Source organism: Daktulosphaira vitifoliae, unplaced genomic scaffold (genome assembly GCF_025091365.1).
Source record: "Daktulosphaira vitifoliae isolate Bord-2020 unplaced genomic scaffold, ASM2509136v1 Scaffold_1, whole genome shotgun sequence".
Lineage (NCBI taxonomy): Eukaryota > Metazoa > Arthropoda > Insecta > Hemiptera > Phylloxeridae > Daktulosphaira > Daktulosphaira vitifoliae.
Genome location: NW_026099572.1, coordinates 61,235,585 through 61,258,389, shown reverse-complemented (window position 1 = coordinate 61,258,389; position 22,805 = coordinate 61,235,585). Strand labels below are relative to the sequence as shown.

Sequence of the window (22,805 nt, the reverse complement as noted above, 5' to 3'; positions counted from 1 at the left end):
AAAAAAAAAACCTAATATCTTGTTTTTCTCAAAGAAAAAACTCGTTTTTTTAACAACCACAAACTATGCATTTTTAGCCAAAATTAATTTTTTGATAAAAATAAAATAAAAAAATTCAAGAGTTTTAAATTTTGGGTTTTGTAAAATTTTGAACAAAAATTCATATATTTTTTTGAATTAATGTGATATTAATCTACACAACTAATGTGATTAAGAACTTTTATTATTGTTAGGCTATGTTATCTCATACACCTAGAGAAAAACCTCGATCTATATAATAAATTCATTGTTCAATTTGATAAATATATCATTACTATTGAATCTATGATATATTTATCAATATGATATTTTTTTTTCTTGTCTTGAACAATAATTATNACAATATGATAATTTTTTTTCTTGTCTTGAACAATAATTATTTATAAGAATAATTATTTTATTCGTATTAATAAAACATTATCATAAACCCTTGATAAAATTTCTCTATCAAAATTGATTGAGGTTTTTCTTTGGGTGTAAAAAGTGAAAAATTATTTAAATTTCTTACTGGATCTTTTACATTAAAATCTTATTAAAATTCAAAATTAAAGTTTATAATATAAATAGTAAAATATTTGAATAAAATCCAAACACATTTACTCATCAATCAAGTAATTGGAAATACAAAAGTTAAAATATATTTACTATGTTTAATATATTTGCATTTACTATTTACAATGACGTATACAAAATACCTATAAATTCAAGATATTTAATCAAAATATTTTAATTTTTTATACTGAAGCAGTTTTATGAATTTATACATCTTTTCGAGTAAGTACAATATAATTTTTATTAATCTACTTTTTGTAGATAAAAAAATATATTAAATAAATTTTTATATTAAGTAGATATAATTATTAAATAACTTAAATAATTAGAATTAAATTCCACTATTTTTGTAATCAATATTTTTAAATTTATAGATATACTTTATACGTGTAAATAATATTTATCTTTACATCTATTTTATCTAATGGATTAGTATTCAAGTATTAACTATTAGCTATCAGATATAAATCTTAAGTTTTATGTATGACAAAACAAGTTATTCCAGTTTAGAAATAAATGAAATGTTTTAATACAACGTTTCTTATGTAATCAACTTGATAAATTATGTAATGCATTATGTATAATTAAACATAATTAAAGAATGTTTACTTAAATTTTATTTTCTAATAACTACATAAATTGAGTTAATACAAATTTTGTCAATAACTTAAAAAAGAAATTTAATAAAATGTAATTTTCTATAATTTCAAAATTTTATGGAACAATATAAATATTTTTGTACGTTCTAGTGTGAAAATAGGTAGAAAAAATATACCTGTCTCCCATATTGAAGTACACCTTAGAATTTATATGCATGGAATAGTGCCCGCATATATAGATACAATTTCAGTTGACTAAATTAGATAATTGGACTAAAGTTATTATGCATTACTTTCATATTATTATATAATCTGCTTTAAAACTAAAAGTATAAATCGTTATTAAAAAATATTGTCATGCATCGATCCCTTTTTGTACTTAAATAATATAAATAGCAAATTATGCTTCAAATTCTTAAATTTTTTTTCCAAGTTAATGTAATAAATATCAATTCCAAATTTTTTTCGGTTCTTAAAATGAAACAACTTTTTATTCAACTTTATATTTAAATTTATTTATGTTTAGATAAGAAAATCAAAATGCAAATATACAAGATAGTATTGTTTTCCGCATTCATGTTTATTGTAATAATTATATTTATACATTTAACACTAAAACTATGTTTTATAAAAATTCAAAATTAAATATCTTGGGGTTTACAGTTATTAAATGAAACTTATGCGTCGTATTCACAAAATAGTAATCCAGAAGATGATCTAGCAGCGAAAGTAAGCCACGACTCATCTTCCTCAGGAAGTAAGTCATACTTAAAGAGAGTGAGGCAAATAAACGCTTGGCGCAAGATGAACTTCTTGCAGTTTAAAATAATATAGTTATGTTTAAGATTGTTTTTGTAGAAATAACTTAAAATATATTAACCAAACAAAGTCAAATTTTTTGAAAATAATTTAATTGGTCATATATGTTTGTTTTAAATCGCAGCTATAACTTTTTTTGCAAGAAGATATAATATTGTTGATTTACGGAGTAATATTTTAACTAAATTGTGAATAAATAAATATAAAATGTTTTATTGCAATAGCTGAAAAAAATATGAAAATAAAATATTAAATTAGGAATGATTGTTTTTTTTGTTATTCGTTTATGAAATATACAATATATTTCTATATAAAATAATTTAATTATAAACAGTTCAGCTAATCAATTAATTTTAAAAGCTCAGTCAATTTGACTTTATTTTTAAATTAATGAATAAATCTTACTATAATTGACATTAATTAATCAACTAATACGAATTAGACTTAATATATCACTTAGCATTACTATCAAGTTTCAAGTTCATATGGTTAATGCTTTTTATAAGAGACTAAATTAAAGCTTAAGGATGTCTACATGCACCACCCTCACTTCCTTATTTGTTTCAAGCTATATTTATAAAAGACGTAGTGAAGTATTTAACTTTTTTTATATATACTTAATGAGGTGCTACTTGTTTTTCAATTACTCGTTTTTAATTTTTGGCTTTTCCTTGCAAATATAATCCATTTATAATTTGAAACTATTTTGTAAAATAACCATAATATGTGTTTGAAGCAATAAATAAGTATTTTGAGTTTTCAAATTATAATAAAATTGTTGTTTATAAATTCATGTGTATTATATAACTTTAAATTTTTTTTTGTATTAGATACGGTAACAAAAATAAAAAAATCATCAAAGAGTATTTGCAATACTATTACCAAAAGTAAACAATATTTATTTTGAACTAAATTCATTTCATCTCCCGTTAAAAATTTATCTATAGAACAATAAAAGTTTCCCTCAATACTCAAATACATCACTCTTAATTTAATTTTCTACAAGTTTTGTAAAAAAAAAAAAAAAAATGTTTTACGTGTTATCTGACATTCTAAACTTTTTTCATTTCATTCAAATAAATTGTTATATTGGCTTTATGCAGCATGATTTTACGTAGACAAATTGAAATTTATTTAGTAGGTAATATTACAAATAAAATTGTAAGCAGTAAATTTCCGTCAAATAAACAAGCTTTAAGTGTTTTATTTTACAACTTAAGACATATCATATTAAATTTGCACGAATGTGTTAAATTAGTTATTACTGAAGTTTCATTATTCTGGCATAAAGCTAAAATTCCTATTAGGAAGATATCGTTGTGTGTACTTGAAAAAATTGAGCTCAAATATAAGAGAACATCAAAATTCGTCATAAAGAACTTCTGATAAACATCTAAATAAAATTAATCAATATACGGAACAGTTAAACGATTTGTTTGATATTTCGCATTCTAATGCATTAGATATAATGAAAATTGAGGAAGATAAAACATTTTTGTTGTTACAAAGACAGAAAGGTTGACCTGGTTGCATGTCAGGCATTGTCAACAAATTGTCTCAAAAGTAAAAAAAAAATGAAGAGTTAAAAAAAAAAACAAAATAAACGTTTACAATCAGAAATGGAATCCACTGGTTCGTTGGAGTCACTAAATTCCCTTTAAAAATAAGTAAAGTTTTTTATATTGGTTATTTTTTTGTTTAGATAATGTTGTTGAGTAAAATTTTTCAAGTTCCTCAGAATATGAAATAGAAAATTATTTGTCTGGTTCATCATATTCTTCAAAATATACGATGCTCTATAGCTTTTATGACTCCTAAGTTACTTGCTGCATTACATCGATGCAAGATATCTGATCGCGATGTTGTGCATTTAATTATTTCTACTGCTGAAACATTAGGTAATAACGCATCAAAGTTAATAATCAAGTGATGAACTATTCGACAGGAAAGAGTATTTTTTAGAGAGAAAAAGATAAATAAAATAAAGAAGATTTTAAATTCTTGGATAAAAATTGTCTTGTCTTGCATTGGGATGAAAAATTACTTCCAGACATTATGAAAAGATGAAAAGTTGATCGATTGCCAATCTTAGTATCATTTGAGGAAGTAAGCCAATTACTTGGGGTCCCAAAAAAAATTGAGAGTGGTTCTAGCGAGAATCGGGCAGATGTAATTTTTGAAATCTTATAAGTTTGAGATGTAAATGATAAAATACAACATGTGTTGTAACACAGCAGTTTCTAATACAGGTTGCTTAAATGGCACTTGTATTTTGCTTGAACAATTTCTAGAGCATAATGTGTTTTATTTACCATGTCGTAGACATATTCTGGAATTAGTACTAAAAAAAGTTTTTGAGGTTAAACTTAATTTATGTACAATTGGTCTAGATGTACTAATTTTTAAAAAAAATGAAAGAAGGTTGGACTAGTCTAGATTTGCTGAATTTTAATATTAATATCAATGATATAATTATAAAAAATGGATTTAAACACACTAAAAATAATATGATAAAACATTGTTTGAAAATATTAATGATTCAACAATGTAGAAATAACTACAAAGAATTTCTAGAAATGTGTTATTTTTTTAGGTGCAACACCTCTTAATGGTGTAAAATTTCACTACCCTGGTGCTTTTCATCGCGCTAGATGGCTGTTCAAAGCAATTTATTTGCTAAAAATATACATATTCAGAAAACAGTGAAACCTTAAAATACAAGAAGAACATTTTTATATTTCGTGATATTTGTGTATTTTTGGTAAAAGTTTATGTCGAACTTGGATTAGGGGATCTATTGCTATACAATCACCATTTAATGATTTATGTATCTTAAAAGTTTTAATTAATTACCCTGATCCTTTTATATTTAAAGCTACAACGCAGAAATTCTCAGGGCATTTATGGTAATTATCACTTGAAAATGTAGCTTTAGCATTTTTTGATGACAAAGTACCGGCAGATATTAAACTAAAAATGGTTGACGCATCAAGAGAGACATCACAAAAACAAGATAAAAAAAATTACAATAAACCTAAATGATACAAAACTACTTTTAAAAAAAGAACTCTGTATCACCAGAATCGTTAAATTTGTTCTAATTTTATTGTTCTAAACATACATTGATGGATAAAAATCAATAATCTAATCAAAAACAAATTTTTTTTTTATATTGTATTACTGTAAGAATTATTTTGAATATTATTTAATTTTATAATTTTTTATGAGCATTAAATTCATTTTTCAAATTTTTTTTTAGGATTTTATTAATTGTTTACTTATTTTATTTAAATTTCAAAAAAATCTTCAATATTTTTAATTATTATAGAAAAATGATTATTATTTATAAGTTTTCTTTATTACCTCGTCAGAAAACACGTAAAACAATTTTTTTTTTTTACAAAACTTATAGAAAATTAAATTTCAAATAACTTTTACATGAAAATTTTTTTTTATTACTTGAATGGTTCATCGTAAAAATTTAAATTGTTTAAATGAATTTTACTGGTAAACATAATATTTATGGCACTTTTGACTTTTAGTGGGTAATTATTTGACCTATGAATTTTTTTACTAATAACCTGTTTTGTGTAAAATAATTACATGTATAATTTCTTTCTCATAAACTTTTACTTAAAAATCATACATTTTAAGATAAAACACAATAACTGAAAAACAACCTTTTTGATCGAATTTTCAGTACTCTAGTTCGTCACTTTTTTTAAATCTTCAAATGCTAATATCTCAAAATTAATAATACACAATTGGTTATTGACAAGTCAATATTTTATTTAGACCATTCTTCATTTAATATTATAAAAATAATAATAGGTTTTATTTAACTTTTGAAAGTTATCCCTATAGTCTACCCTTAAAATATTTTTTTTTACACTAAATTTGTAATTTACAATGATTCATAAAAATAAGTAAAATTTTAATCTATAAATTTTTCGATTAAATTATTATTTAACAAAAAAAATTAGTTGGCCCACGTCAAATGGGGTAACTTTGGGTAGTGGTTAAGCTTGTAATAATTTAATATCTACTATCATTTTATAATATAGTACTCTACAATACTAGAAAAATGTTTATAATTATTAATTGTATTTTAATTGTTAATTTTTTCAATTATTAATACAAATTATTCCAAATAGACAGTATTCTATATATCAAGTGATTGATTAACTATCCTCATGCAATATTTTATGTATTATAATTTATTCATTAAGTTAAGAAATGGTCTTTAAGAATTTTTGAACCAATATTTCGGAAGTTATTAAAATTTTACTACAGGTGATGTCTGTTTATTATTAGCTCTAGGCGTTTATGAATTGCAGTTCTCCTCTTGTTCTAGTATAAAATTGCTAATATCGTCTAAAATACTGATTCATAAGTCGTTATCCACTAGTCATTTTCTTATTTTTAATATTGTTAAACATATATGTTACCATTTTTAAAAATTAATGTGTTACTATTTTATGGGTGAAATTTGGGGATAAAATCATTTTTTTTTTTTTGAAAATTTAGGATATAAGCAGAAAATAATTTTTGGGGAGTTATCATTTTTATTCACTCTAAATCACTTATTAAGAAAAATTGAATGAGTAAAATAAAATATTATCAAGACTAAACATTCAAACATCACAAAAAAATTCGGGGAGATTATAATCCCCTAATCTCCCAGATTGCGCTACTAATCTTAAAGATCTATTAATTTCTGAGATAAAAAAAGAAATGTTTTTTATTATTTAAAAATATTCAATATTTTATGTGAGATATAATTTATAATTGACATTGTATATTAATTATCATTTAATATTTTAGACGAATATCTTAGTAAAACAAAGACTGCAGCAAATATAATAGCAGAACAAACTAAAAAAAGTGAGTAACTATTACTTTATTTTACATTTTTTGTCACGACTTATGATAACAATAAAACTGAATATTTTAGCTTTGAGCAGTGAAAGTGTTCAGAAGATGAAAAATAGAATTGCAAAAGTAGTCAACTCAACCACAAATTACGTTACAAAAAAAAATAAGAATCAAGAAAAATAATATTTCAAATAAAAAATTTAATTATTAATTATATATATTATTTATGGAACTATGTTTAATATGTATTAATTAATATATATTTACATAATATTAATATTTTAGTAAATATATTTGAAAATAAAAAAAAAATTACTTCATAAATCTTTAATATGTATAAATAATATATACTATTTTTGTCTACTTGATAAAATTATATAATTTAAGGCACATTACTGTGAGTAGATTCTGGGCATAATATCTTAATCTGATTCTGGTATAATTTCTCAGATGAAAAATTAATTTGAACTGTTTTATAAAAAATGTTAAACAAAGAAAAAATGTAATTAGATTTCCAAAAATGTTTGTTCAAATCCCAACTACCCAATTTCTACAGCCACAGTACTGCACCAGTACTGATATATATAAAAACGGTAGAACAGTGCGGACGTGGCATAGTTGGGACAAGTGTAGATGAAACCTGATAGTGATTAAAATCACTATCATAAGAAACGCTTTGATGTAAATCTGTAGATAGTGTTTAATTTTAAGAAGTTGGTATATTATACCAAGAGCAAAATGAATTTCTATCTCCTTTATTATTTCTGATTAGTAGTTTTTTGATTTAGAAGTTGTATTAAATAGCTGAGGAAGTATTAAATAACTTCGATATTAGTATAGTGTAAGTTTTTCCCACAGTAGTAAGTAATTTTTAAATTCTTGTAATATAATAATGTCATATAAAGTGAAAATGCAAGGTAAGCATATTTATAATGGTGGGAAAAAGAATATATAAAGGGAAACATAAAAAGTATAGGGGGATTGACGTTTTGGCTAAAAAACATCTTATTACGGGTCAGGACGTTTGGTGTGTAAAGCTTATATTGTGTTACATTATTATATTGTATTTTGTTTTTGTGTTTATTACGTTCCGTTAATAAAATAACTAATTTGGGCTTAACCGTCCTTAAGTAGATATGGTGAAAAGGTAGTTGTGCTGATGGCTGACGAAGAGCCGTCCTTCAGTCTGCTACTTTTGAGCTAAACTATTGCTGACGGGTCTAAAACCTAGCCCTTTAGTGGTTCATTAATTGGAGGGATTGGGACTGACCAGTGTATCCTACGGGAGGAATCGAGAAGAGCCAAAAACGATGAACTCGTTGTTAAAAGTATTAGTTAATTTGTGTACTATTTTTTTGTCTACGTCGGGGTACTACCCACGTACGACAAAGTATAATATATGAATAAATATTTGTTATAGCAAATAAATTAGTATGGCATTGATATTTAATGATTTAGTATTGTAATTTTTTTAGTGAATTTATAAAAAATTATACAGTAGTTATACTTTTATGATAAACGTCTATAAAAATTCAAGAGCTTGATACAGAATTTTTTAGATAATAATTTGTTGTTAATTATATATAAAAGGTCTGCAAAAAAATTTCATTTGAGTCAAAAATATACTTTTATTATTTAATTTTTTGTGCTAATTTCAAATCAGCAATTATGTTTTCTATCACCAATAATTTTTTATATTATTACTAATTAGTTAAAAACTATAGGATATAAGTATAAGGAAAATAGTTCTGAATATTTCAATTGCATCATCTATTTAAACAACAAGAGTTACACAGAAATTATTAATATTTCTTTTGAATTGATTTATTACAATAAAAAAATAATTAAAAACACAAAAAAATCGTTTTTAAATTATTACAGATTTTGATATTTTAATATTTTAAAAATAATCAGTGCAAAATATCATTTTTAACCTAATTTTTTGGTGTGTTAAACTTGATTTTTTGAATTTTATTCATTAAAGTTATATTTTATAAAAAAAAATAAGTTAATACCCCTATTAAATATAAGAGATGATCCTGAAAAAAATTTTACTATAGATAAATGGATCAATAAATCCACAAAAAAGTTTTTATGATAAGAGAGATAGAGTGGCTATTGACAAAATAATAATTCTGTATAGAAATTGTGGCGATATGTTTAATTGTTCTTGAGCATTACCAATGTCAATGATTAGACTGTTGAAAATTATGAAGAAAATTCAATTTAAATTCAAAATGAAATTCAAGATGATATTTTAATAAACCTTTTATATTGTATCAAGTTGTCAACAAATTTGAAGTATAATAGACAAGTTAATAATTTAATAAATGCAGTCAATAAACTAAACAATAGTAAATTAACTTTATGGTTGGAATCTACTATTATATCATACCCGAGTAAACAGTAAATGTATATTTTACATACATTAGAAATAAAGGATTTCATTTAATTATATGAAAATCTAAAACTAAGTAATTTTTCAATTGATATTTGTCTGCCCATATGTGCTATGAAAAAACAAACAGGTTTAAAATATTAATACTGTAATGAAATTTCAAAAAATTAAGAAAGTAGAAATTTAAATATAACAGGAGATAAGTATAATTTTATACAATCATTATACCATGGAATATAATGAAACATTAGGTTATTGTAATTATAAATGTTGAGGATAATGAGTGTTATACAGTGGATATATCCAACTAAAAATAATGAACATATTTAACGAAAATTTTAAAAAAATTACATAGTATAATAAATAATATTGTATAATGGTTGAAAATATCCCTAAGTTTTCAATGGTTAAATGTAATCCTAAAAACTTATTTTAACAAATTTATTCTTATAAATGCGTAGTGTATATAATTTTAGCTTCGCAAAAATATATTCAACTGTACAAATAATGATCGATAATACCAAAGAATATACTCAGATTTCATTAAAAAATGATAAAGTACCTAAACGATAATTTTTTTGTAAAAAAAATAATACGGTTCTTATAATTTTTTTTATTCGATTAAATGTTTGTTTTTTCAAATTGATTGAAGATTTAGATTAAAATTGAAGAAATTCATAACTAATTTGGTTTTCATATCAACAATAATCTGTTGCAATGGGCCATAAATTAATTTTATGGTAGTTATCAAACATTTTTTCCACACTAGTCGTTCAACAATCTATGATAGTAAACTTATATAGAATTACACAATATAATATATTTTATATTAAATTGTACGAGAATTGTGTTCAGAAAATAACACGAATTTTCGTTTTTTGAAATAAATATTTATTTGTTCATCTACGTTATTGTTGTCGCCTTCAAAAAAGTCCGCATTAGATATTATACACTTATGCCAACGTTTATTTCGATCTTCGAAACACTTCTCAAACTCAATCTTTGGGATAACCTTCAGCTCATTCAGAGATACGCTTTTAATGTCATCTATGCTTGTATAAAGACATAGATTATACGGGGGCATTGTTACAGTATTGTTTTTGGCTAAAAGTTCACGAACAAGCAATGAAATGTGAGCAGGTGCATTATCATGGTGCAAAAGTCATGAATTATTTTGTCACGATTCCAGGCGTTTTTTCGGATTGCTTCTCGCAAACGGCGTTGAACTTGTAGGTAGTACTCCTCATTGACTGTTTGACCTCGTGACAAGAATTCATGATGCACTATGTTATTAAAATTGAAATGAGCATAAACTTCACGTTCGATCGCGCTTGTCGAGCCTTTTTTGGTCTTAGGGTCCAGAAAGCCTCCACTGAGACGATTGAGCCTTGACTTCGACGTCGTATCCATAAGCCAATTTTTCGTAACCTGTTATAATGCGTTTCAGTAATTCTGCTTCGTCGTTGACTTCATTAAGTGACTCCTGAGCAACTTCCATTCGTCGCTGTTTTTGTCCAAAATTCAATAATTTTGGAACATATTTTAGTGGTACGCGTTTCATATCCAAGACATTCGAAAAATTTTCATGGCATGAGCCAATCGATATTCCAACATCATCAGCGACTTCTCTGATTATGACTTGACGATCGTTAATAACTGTTTCTTTTACTTTTTCCACGTTTTCATTTGTTGTTGATGTACTGGGGCGTCCTGGACGTTCATTAGCTTCAACGTTTTCACAGTCATCTTGGAAACGCTAATACCACTCATAAACCCTTGTTTTACTCATGTCAGATTCACCATAGGACTTTGTTAACATTTCACACACTTTATTTCATTTTTTACGAGAAATATCGCCGTTGGGTCCATATATTTTCCGAGATACATCAAAATACCGTTCACAACATATCGTTAGTCTACTACTTGCATTTCAATTGGCCCTTTCAATATTCAACATTATCATCCGCCGTTTCAACTAGCCGATAAGTAAAATGTTTGTTAATCCTCTTTCTAAGACTTACTAATTTCTATAATTTATTATTTGTTTATATCAGCGCCATTGTGGCATTAGTATTAAGTGCCCCCCTATCCGCATTGGAGTTTATAAGACTTTATGATTTTTGTATAACAAATTTAATTGTTATAATTATATATTGTAAAATTCATTCAAACAGTCCATCCACCTTATTCCTTATCCATGACATAGCCAAAGACTTAAGACAAAATAAAACCACGAACGTTAATGAACCCGCGCGAATACCACCGGGGACTGCGTTCATTCGATATAAACCTTTGTTTTTATAATGATATGTAATAAAATAATTTATTTTTGCCCTATCATGGTTACATGATTAAACTGAATTCAATATAAAATTTATCTAATTAAGAAATAACTTTTATTGTTGTTAGGCTGCGTTATCTCATTAAAAGTGAAAAATTAATTAAATATCTTACTGGATCTTTTACATTAAAATCTTATCAAAATTCACAAAAAAAGGTTATAATATAAATAGTAAAATATTAGAATATTATGAAGATATATTGACTCATGAAACAAATTATTAAAATTAATAAAGTTAAAATATATTTACAATATTAAATAAATTTGTATTTACTATTCAGAATGACGCACACAAAATTAATACTAGATATTTTTGTTAACAGATTATCACCTATAAATTTAACATATTTAATTTAAATTTTTAAATTTTTTTATGAACTAGTTTTATGAATTTATACATCTTTACAAGTAAGTACAATAATTATTTTATTTATCTATTTTTTGTAGATAAAAAAAATATATTAAACAAATTTTTATCATAAAGTAGATATAATCATTAAATAACTTAAATCATTAGAATTAAACTCCACTATTTTGTAATATAAATTTTAGCTTCGATGAATTTTACTATGATGTGTTTTTTTTTATGTCCGTTTTTCTCTTGAATTAATTGAATCTTAAATTAATGCTAATGTAATATACTTTATCATGGAAAAAAAAATTTTAAACTTTATTTTGTTTTCACGGTGAAAATGGCTATCGAATGCTATTTTTGTGTGAAAATTCTCGACTTTATTATTTAAATATTTAACTCTATAATGCTATAACTTATTGAAAAGTGTATGGATCAACACAATTTTTTTATGAGAAATAATACATATTTTTTTTTTATAGTGATTTTAATCTTTAATCTAATACTTGATCCAACTATGCCACGTCACCACTGTGCCGCGCCCCCCCTGTACTGGGTTTTTTCTAAATCTGTATATATATTTTATATCATATACATGAATTCCTAATTTTATTATGAATTGTTTTCTTTGCACTACTAAGATGTATTTATTGTGTTATTCAAACGTAGACAATTATAATAATATTATAGACAGAGTGTGATGCTATACTTTGTGTAATTATATTACACTAGGTCAAGTATAGATGAAACCTGACATTAATTACCTCATTATCATAAAAAAATGATATAATGTGAATTTGTTAAAGATATTTAGAGTAAACTGTGTTAAAAGGGCAAACTTTTTCTTCTATTACATATAACTTATAGTATATGATAATTATAAACAATGTTAACTTTTTTAAGCTAGACAAACTATTAAAAAAAAAACCTAGCACAGGGGGGTCGCGACACAATGGTGACGTGGCATAGTTGAGTCAAGTATAATGATATCTGACAGTGATTAAAATCACTATCATAAAAAACGCTTTGATATAAATCTTTAGATAGAGTTTAATTTTAAGAAATTGATGGATTATTCAAAAGCTATACTATATCCTATTTCCTTATTTATATCCTCATTAAGATAAAGTATGTCGAATGAAGAAGGGATATAAATATTATTTCTCATAAAAAAATTTTATTGATCCATACACTTTTCAATAAGTTAAAAAACCCAGCACAGGGGGGTCGTGGCACAGTGGTGACGTGGCATAGATGGATCAAGTATAATGATATCTGACAGTGATTAAAATCACTATAAAAAAAAAACGCTTCGGTGCAAATCTTTAGATAGTGTTTAATTTTAAAAAATTAGTGGATTATTCCAAAAGCTACATGATCTGCTAGTTCATTATTAATATCCTAATTAAGATAAAGTATGTCGAATAAAAAAGGGATTATTAAAAAATATTATTTCTCATAAAAAAATAATGTTGATCCATACACTTTTCAATATGTCATAGCATTATATAGTTAAAAATGTAAAAAATAAAATCGAGAATTTTCACATAATAATAGCATTCGGTAGACATTTTCACCATGAAGATAAAATAAAGTCCGAAATTTTTTTTGCCATAATAAAGAAAATTACATTAGCTTTAATTTAAGATATATATAAAAATGTCAGACCTTCCGGAACATTTTCAAAAGTTAATTTGAAAAAGTTAATTTTTTGTGAAAAAGTTGTCATTTTAAATCCCCCCTTGTGGGCAGGTTAAGGGTTAAATTTATGAAAAAAATATACCAAACGAAAGGTAATAATATTATGCATCTATATAAAATTGTATTGATTCGATTATTTTTAAAAAAGTTATAGCAACTTTAAGTAAAAAAAATTGAAAAAATTTCGAAAATTAGCGATATTTAAATTTGTAATTTTTTTGGAGGTTTCCCCCATTTACGGGGAACGAGGGAAATTTTTTCAATTTTGAAGGGTAATGTCTTCGACTAGATACGATTTGTGATCTTTTGACGTATCGTTGAAAGAAATCCNTTGAGGGTAATGTCTTCGACTAGATACGATTTGCGATCTTGACGTATCGTTGAAAGAAATCGGTTCAGTGAGAGCTGAGGAAAAGTGGTAACAGACACAAAAAAAAAACACATCATAGTAAAAATAATACCTTCTCAGCTTCGCATCGAAGCTAAAATACAAATTAAGTATTAGAGAAAGAATATAATTCTTTTTAATGAGTAATGAATTGAATAAAATGTAAAATAAAATCGTATTCTTACACTATTCATGGGGCAAGACTCTAGTTAGTATTAAAAAAGTTCTAACGAGCAAATCAATATGTAAATATCTGCTTAACCAGGTATTTTTTCTCTTAATTCCAAAATAATCACAAAGTTTATTGAAATTAGTAATTTTGCAATTGAATATCATAATATGTAATTCTTCTTCTTCTTCTTTCTCGTCTTAATCCCAACTACTTGGGGTCAGCCACCCTTATACTAAACTTCCACTTGACACTATCTCCCAAATCCTCTACGCTCACATAAGCTGTCTTCAAATCGCATTAAATAACATCTCTCCATCTCTTTTTTGGTCTTGCTCTACCTCTTCTTCAATCAACATTTATTTCTATAACTATTCTTACAGCTTCAACTGTTTTTAAATTTTTCTTACGATTCTTCTCTTCTCATAACATGACCAAATCATTAATTCCAAATTTTTTCTCACTTTTTTAAAATTTAAAAACTTTTAATTTAATCTTGTATCTGTTATGAATTTTCTTTAGATAACAAAAATTAAAACCAAGATAAACAAAATGCAATTATTCAAGATAGTTTTGTTTTCCGTATTCATTTTTATGGTAATAATTATAGTTATATATGTAATAACAGAACTATGTTTCCTATAAATACTAAAGAAAATATTTTGGGGTTACAGTTATTAAATGAAACTTATACATCTGGTTCAAATTCCAGTTTAGAATTAAGTGAACAGTCAGAGGAGGATACAACAAATGAAAAAAGTAACGAAGACAACGAAGAAAACGACTCTTCTTCGAGTAAGAAATGATATTTACATTTTTTCGTTAGTTGTATATAAACTTCTGTATATAATGTAATTTGATCGTAATAAGTTGAGGTAGCTCAATTAAATTTAAAAACTCATTCGATATGAATATATTTTTATTTTATTATTAATTCTTACAATAATAAACAATACTTTTTATCTTTTACCAATTGGAATCAAGTTATCAAGTAGCATTACTGCCCAGTTTTAAATTTATTTGGTAATTTTTTTTTTAAGAGATTTTATTTAAAGCTTAAAAATTGTCTACTAGCATTACTTTACTTAACATAAAATTATTTGTTTTAAGCTATACATTACTAAATATGTAGTGATGTATTAAATATGCACAATGGTGCTATTTTTGTATTATGTGCTTGAAACAAAATTTAAGTATTTTTAGTCCTTCAATTATAATAAAATAGTTGTATGCTAATTCATATAAATTATAATTATTCCTTTACATGTATGAAAAAAATATACTTTTATATATTTATAAGTTTCAATACCTATCTTCTTAATTGAGCTATAAATTAGATTTTATTGAAATATTTCAGAATCGTCTAAAAAAAAAAAGAAAGCAGGTAATTTTTGTAAATATATGATCAGAATTNATCAACAAATAAGAAAGCAGGTAATTTTTGTAAATATATGACCAGAATTAAACTATTTTTATTTGACTTAATTATTGAACTAAATTTAATTTCCCCTTTATTTAAATTATTCTTTGGATGAATTAAATTTTCCTTAGTACTCCTATATCTACATATATAACTTTCTACATTCATTTATACATAAACGGAATGATTGATTTATCATAATAAATATGTAAACATTTTTTTATTGCAATAGTTTGTGACATGACAAAAAGGTAGCCTTTCAATTTTCTATACTTGTAGAGTTATATTTTAATTTATTTTGGATGAGCTGTCTTTGTGTGCGATGGCGTTTGATTTTTTATGTTTTGATAATTTGAAATATGTGTGTGGGCGTTAATTGTGTCATTTGTGTCATAAATACATCAATGAACAGATTGGCGAATATCGAATTGAGAACTCTCCACTCTCCACCCTGACTAGCTCTTTAATGCACTGAACACCATTTAACGTATCATTGTCTATTAAATTATCCAGCGTGGATTTATTATTGCATTATCTTGATTTTTTGTAATTTCGACTGATCTTAACCCCACACAAAGGATCAAGACCTCTAGGCGCCTTCGTCGGTCTGACTGGTATGATATGCCGGTTATCGGAAATTGGCTAGTATTGGAATTAGACGTGTAAATGTCCAACCGTGGTTGTTTTTTAGTTGTATGCGTAACAACATATGATTTAAAATTATATATAATATATATAATTTTTGATCATATATTTTCGTGAGTGACCGCATAATAACTATGTGAATTATGTATTGTTTCGTGGTGTCGGCAAAGACTACCTCCAGTTCCTTCGAGGATGGCAATGTATAATTTTAGTGTTGAATGTTTTAAGCCAATTTTAGCATCAATGCGAAGCTGAAAAATTATTAATTTTACTATGATTTGTGTTTTTTTTTGTGTGTCTGTTACCACTCAATCTCAGCTCTCACTGGATCGATATTGATGAACAATACGTCAAAAGATCACAAATTGTATCTAATCGAAGACATTACCCTCATATATTGAAAAAAAATTTCCTCGTTCACCATTAATGAGGGAAATTCTCCAACAAATTACAAATTTAAAAAAATGCTAATTTTTGACATTTTTTCAATTTTTTTTCGTAAAACTGCCATAACTTTTTTAAAAATGAACAAATCAATATAACTTTTTTTTTATAGATACTTTAGGTATTTACCTATCATTTGACATATTTTTGTGAATATTTAGCCCTTTACCAGCCCATCGGCCATTTTATTCAAAATGGCAACTTTTTCACAAAAAATTAACTTTTTCAACTTAATTTTTGAAAATGTTCCGGAAGTACTGACATTTTGATATATACCTTAAATTAAAACTTATGAAATATTCTTTATTTAAAAAAAAAAAAATTTGACAATAGATTTGTCTTCGTGGTGAAAATCGCTACCGTATGCAAAAATATACTATTTTTGTAAAAAAATTCTTGATATTATTTTTTACATTTTTTAACAATATGTTGCTATAACTTTTTAAAAAATGTATGACTTAATTCTATTCTAATGATAAATATTTTATATATACCTCTTTCATTCGACATACTTTTTTTTTCAAATCGGGCCATTTCCGATAGGGGGGTTCAAACCTTTAAAAATGAGTATAGAAAGTAGAACTTTTTCAACTTAACTTTTGAATATATTCCGAAAAGACTGACACTTTTATATATACCTCAAAATAAAGCTTATGTAATATACTTTAATTAAAAAAAAAAATTGATCTCTGGATTTGTCTTCATGGTGAAAATAACTACCGTATTAAAAATATGCTATTTTTGTGTTAAAATTCTGTGTTTTGTATTTTATTTTAAAATACCTGACAAGGGGAGTACAATGATTTTTATAAATATTATATAAATCAAAATAATATTACATAGAAAGTTTAACTTATTTAAATTGTTTTGCTTTATTTAAGTCGAGAAAAATAACTTTCTAACAAATAACTAATCGGGATAAAATTAAGTGAATAAGAGTTATTATTGTTTTTGAAATAATCTTCAAATTTTAAAAATTAAACACTATCTACAGATTTGCATCGAAGTATTTCTTGTGATAATGTTTCAATCACTGTCAGGTATCATCTACACTTGTCCCAACTATACCGTGTCTATACTGTACCGCAACTCCATTGTACTACCGCTTTTTTCTTAAAACTACCTTAACTTTTCAAAAATTGACATATAAAAAATTTTTTTTTTTTTGAAATAGAAACCTTAGGTATTTTACTTTTATTTGATATAATATTTTTTTTATTCTTACAAATTTTAAAAAATATAAAATTTACTTATGCCTAATTTTCTTTAAAAATCCTACAGTAGTCTAATTATATATTGTCCTGCCCAGTAAGTTAATGGCACACGTTTTCTTACGTTCATAACGCTGTGAAAGTTACCAGTTAATAATTTGATTTTTTTATTATAATTGTAACCTTTCAAGCTAAAGAAAAAACTGAAAATGAAAGATGAAATTAGGAAAGATATTTTTTTTTGTTATTTAAAGCATAAAGTGTACTTGCACTATCTGACATAAAATTATTATGAAGTATTACATTTTCATTAAATATGCTAATTGATTTTCAATTACTCGTTTTTAATTTTTGGCCTTACATTGCAAAGATAATCCATTTATAATTTGAAACTATTTTTGTGATATAACGACACATTTGTAAATTTCATTACTTATTTGCTTAATTGAGTAACAAATCACGTTTTATTGAAAATTTCAGCTTCCAAATCAAGTAAGAAGAAATCAGGTAATTTTTTTATATACATGATAAGAAATAAACTATTTTTATTTTGCTTAACTATTAAACTAATTTTAGTTTCCCTTTACATAAAATTGTTCTATTAATCAATAAAATTTTTTACAATTCACCTATACCAGTTATTCCTAACCTACAATACTCATTTATACATATACAGAATTATCTTTTTACCATAATGAATAAAAAAAAAATTTCAATTGCAATAGCAAAAGAAAAAAGTGATTAATAAAATTAGGAATGTTTTTTTTGTCGTTAATTGTATATAAACTTCTGTATATAATGTAATTTGATCGTAATAAGTTGAGCTAGCTTAATTAAATTTAAAAACTCATTCGGTATGAATATCTTTTTATTTTATTATTAATTCTTACAATAATAAACATTACTTTTTATCTTTTACCAATCGGAATCAAGTTATCAAGTAGCATTACTGCCAAGTTTTAAATTTATTTGGTAATTTTTTTTTAAGAGATTTAATTAAAGCTTAAAAATTGTCTATTAGTATTACTTTACCTAACATAAAATTATTTGTTTTAAGCTATACATTACTAAATATGTAGTGATGTATTAAATATGCACAATGGTGCTATTTTTGTATTATGTGCTTGAAATAAAATTTAAGTATTTTTAGTCCTTCAATTATAATAAAATAGTTGTTTGCTAATTCATATAAATTATAATTTTTCCTTTACATGTATGAAAAAAATATACTTTTATATATTTATAAGTTTCAATACCTATCTTCTTAATTGAGCTATAAATTAGATTTTATTGAAATATTTCAGAATCGTCTTAAAAAAAAAAGAAAGCAGGTAATTTTTGTAAATATATGATCAGAATTAAACTATTTTTATTTGACTTAATTATGGAACTAAATTTAATTTTATATATTATAATTTTTCCTTAATACGTATATAGAATTTATACATTTATAAGCTTCAATATCTATCTTTTTAATTGAGCTATAAATTAGATTTTATTGAAATATTTCAGAATCGTCATCAAAAAAAAAGAAAGCAGGTAATTTTTGTAAATATATGACCAGAATTGAACTATTTTTATTTTATTTAACTATTGAACGAATTCATTTTTTCCTTCACATAAAATTGCTCTATAGATCAATAAGATTTTCTGCATTACTTCTATACCATCATTCCTAACCCTTTTTATTAATTTATACATATACAGAATAATCGTTTTATCATAATGAATAAAAAAAAAATTTTATTGCAATAGATAAAAAAATGATAAATGAAATTTGGCATATGGTTTATTTCGTTAGTTGTACATAAATTTCCGTGTATAATATAATTTGCTCGTAATTAGTTGAACTAGCTCAATTAAATTTAAAAGTCAATTTGACTTTCTATTTTTATTAATTGATAATTCTTCCAATAATAAACATTAATTAATTAATCATCTTTTACAAAGTGGACTCAATATATCAAGTAGCGGTTCCAACAAATTTCAAGTTTATATGGTTAATGCTTTTTTTAAGAGACTCAATTAAAGCTTAAGGATGTCTACTTGAATTACCCTTTCTTAATTATTTGTTTCAAGTTATATATTACAAAAGATGCAGTGAAGTATTTAATTTTCATTAAGTATACATAAAGAGTTGCTACTTGTTTTTCAATTACTCGTTTTTAATTTTTGGCTTTTTCTTGCAAAGATAATCCATTATAAAATTGTAGCTATTTTTGTAATATAACAACATTATGTGCTCGAAACAAAATTTAAGTATTTTTAGTCCTTTAATTATAATAAAATAGTTGTTTGCTAAATCATATAAATTATAATTTTTCCTTTACATGTATGAAAAAAATATACTTTTATATATTTATAAGTTCTAATACCTTTCTTCTTAATTGAGCTATAAATTAGATTTTATTGAAATATTTCAGAATCGTCATCAAAAAATAAGAATGGAGGTAATTTTTGTGAATATATGACCAGAATTCAACTATTTTTATTTGACTTGTCTGTTGAACTAATTTCCGTTTCCTCTTTCACGAAATTGTTCTATTGATCAAAAGTCAACTCGATCATTTTCAAAATAAATTTCAAAATTACAGTACTAAAATATTAAAACTTGATCAGTTTAGTTATACATGTATATATTTCTTTTTTTATCAGTTATTAATTACTTTTTAGAATCAATTCATAGGAGTTTTTATTTTATTTTTTAAAATGACAGAAAATTATTTAATTAAAAAAATGATCAGTCGATAACAATATTTAGATCAGTTCTTTGCAAGTTATTCTAATTTTTGTATCTAGCCAGAAGAAGAATGCGGTCAAGAAATGTGTAATGATAAAATAGCAGCAACCGTGCTTTATCTCCAGTCTATATTTTAAATTACTTATAATTTCTTAATACCTTGTACAAAAATTTAGATGTTAAAACAAATGAAGTTGACACTGCTATAAGTTATTAGGAATGATCAATAATGTTATTATACGTGATGAATTGAGAAATACTATAATTAAAAATTATTTTTCAATTTTGCATTTATTTTGCTTGTTATCACGTGGCGCAAGATAAACCGATCATCTTATTTATACACTATGATTTAATAAGTTCTTTTTATTATTATTTTTTTGAGATATAGTTGTATGAGGTATTATAAAACTATTTTTGGCCACTAATTTAAGGGTAACATTTAAAATTTAAGTAGAAAACTATTGCTTTTTTTTATACTGCATGGAAAATTGTTAAAATAAAATTTTTTCTGGTCTATAAACAGTTTTAAATTATCATTTTTTGAGTTGTTATAATTTTTAATTATTGGTAAGCAAAGTTTCAACGCATATAATTTCTTATCTGTGCAATTTAGTAAAAATAGAGCGTTAAAAACTACCCCAAATAACTATATTTCAAAAAATAATAATAACAAATTACTTATCTACTAGTCTAAATATTATTTAGACTATTCTTTATTGAATTCTATGCAAAAATAATAGGTTCCCATTTAACTTTTGATAGTTAACCTTAAAATATATTTTAAGAATAATTTTTTCTTACAATTAATTTTTATTTACAATGATTTAAATAAATAAATAAAATTTTAATCTATAATTTTTTATGATGAAATTATTATTTAACGATAAAATTAGGGATAGTATACTTGATAAATCATACTATATATATATATATTAATTATTATTTAATATTTTAGATTCTAAATTAAAAAAAACACTGGATGTTGCAAACTCAGTAATAAAATGTACTAAAAAAGGTGTGTAATTACCTCCTCAATTTACATGTTTTATCATTATTTATGTTGACATAAATAATTTTAGTTAGCAATGATCAATTGGATAATATAAAAGAAGGTGTGAACAAAGTAACCAGTGCAACTTCAACATGCTTCAATAGTTGTCGTGATGTGTGTGATGTGTGTGGTGATATGTGTTGTGGTATGTGTGATTAATAGAATTATAATCTAATATAAATAAAAAAATATTACTTGTGTTCTTCACAAGTATTCACATATATAATGTGAATATATTCACATTACTATTTGAGGAAATATATTTAACATGTATTTATCAAAATAAATCCAATGTTATATTAATATTTTAATAAATATTTCTATTATAAGAATATAAAAATCTTCAATGCATATGTGTAAATCATTTTTCCTATTTTATCAGTTTAATAAAATAATATCTTTCACAGTAATTCATTATAGTGTAAACTAGGTTAATTTTTGATGAGATTAAGACACCAAAATTTTGTCTTACTTAAGGAGGATTTTTTGAGTAATTCGCCGCCAAAATTCACCAGAGATCGCAAATGGATGTGCTCTATAGTATTGGAAGTATAACTGAAACGGAACGTTAACTACTTCAAAGTCATGGTAAAATTAGTGATGGGAAATATCGAATAGTAGTCCACTATTCGAACTATTCGATAGTCATTCAAAAATTATTCGAATAGTAAAAATATTCGATAGTTACACATATATTCAAATATTTATAAAAACTATTCGGTACCTCCATTCGAATATTTTTAAAAATATTTGATAGCCTATTCGAATAGTTTTTAAAACTATTCGGTAGCTCCATAAGAATAGTTTTTAAAATATTTGAAAATGCCCATCACTAATTTTTTTTATTATTAATTGTATCCTATTTATAATCGTAGTGCCCTGAATAAACAGTTTTAAACAATCTTATTTAGTCGTTAGTGTTATTAAAACAGCAAAACTATAAATCTGACTATAATTTTACATAAGACCAATGTTTTAAAAAATTTAACTTGAAATATTTTTTTTTACGAAACCTTTTTTTGTAAAATGATTATTTTGAGAATTAAGAATGATTTATA

General features: G+C 24.4%; 1 protein-coding gene across 7 annotated transcripts in view; it reads left to right on the top strand.

Annotated features, from left to right (window-relative positions):
• The window catches only part of LOC126895545 (uncharacterized), a 78,170-nt gene extending 56,076 nt beyond the window's left edge, over positions 1 to 22,094 (top strand). Inside the window, exons 1-7 of one of the 7 annotated variants that reach the window (XM_050667525.1) lie at positions 780 to 813; positions 14,756 to 14,830; positions 14,908 to 15,028; positions 19,466 to 19,492; positions 20,377 to 20,403; positions 21,652 to 21,711; positions 21,776 to 22,094. In XM_050667525.1, the coding sequence (XP_050523482.1) occupies positions 14,786 to 14,830; positions 14,908 to 15,028; positions 19,466 to 19,492; positions 20,377 to 20,403; positions 21,652 to 21,711; positions 21,776 to 21,906 (411 nt within the window). In that variant the 5' untranslated portion in view covers positions 780 to 813; positions 14,756 to 14,785 and the 3' untranslated portion in view covers positions 21,907 to 22,094. Of the gene's footprint in view, positions 1 to 744; positions 814 to 1,716; positions 1,776 to 1,853; positions 1,948 to 2,839; positions 2,897 to 6,833; positions 6,894 to 6,963; positions 7,162 to 11,964; positions 12,032 to 14,755; positions 14,831 to 14,907; positions 15,029 to 19,465; positions 19,493 to 20,376; positions 20,404 to 21,651; positions 21,712 to 21,775 lie in introns of those variants that run through there. The other 6 variants (XM_050667524.1, XM_050667526.1, XM_050667527.1 and 3 more) reach the window with 6 other exon arrangements.
• The last annotated feature ends 711 nt before the right edge of the window (positions 22,095 to 22,805 follow it).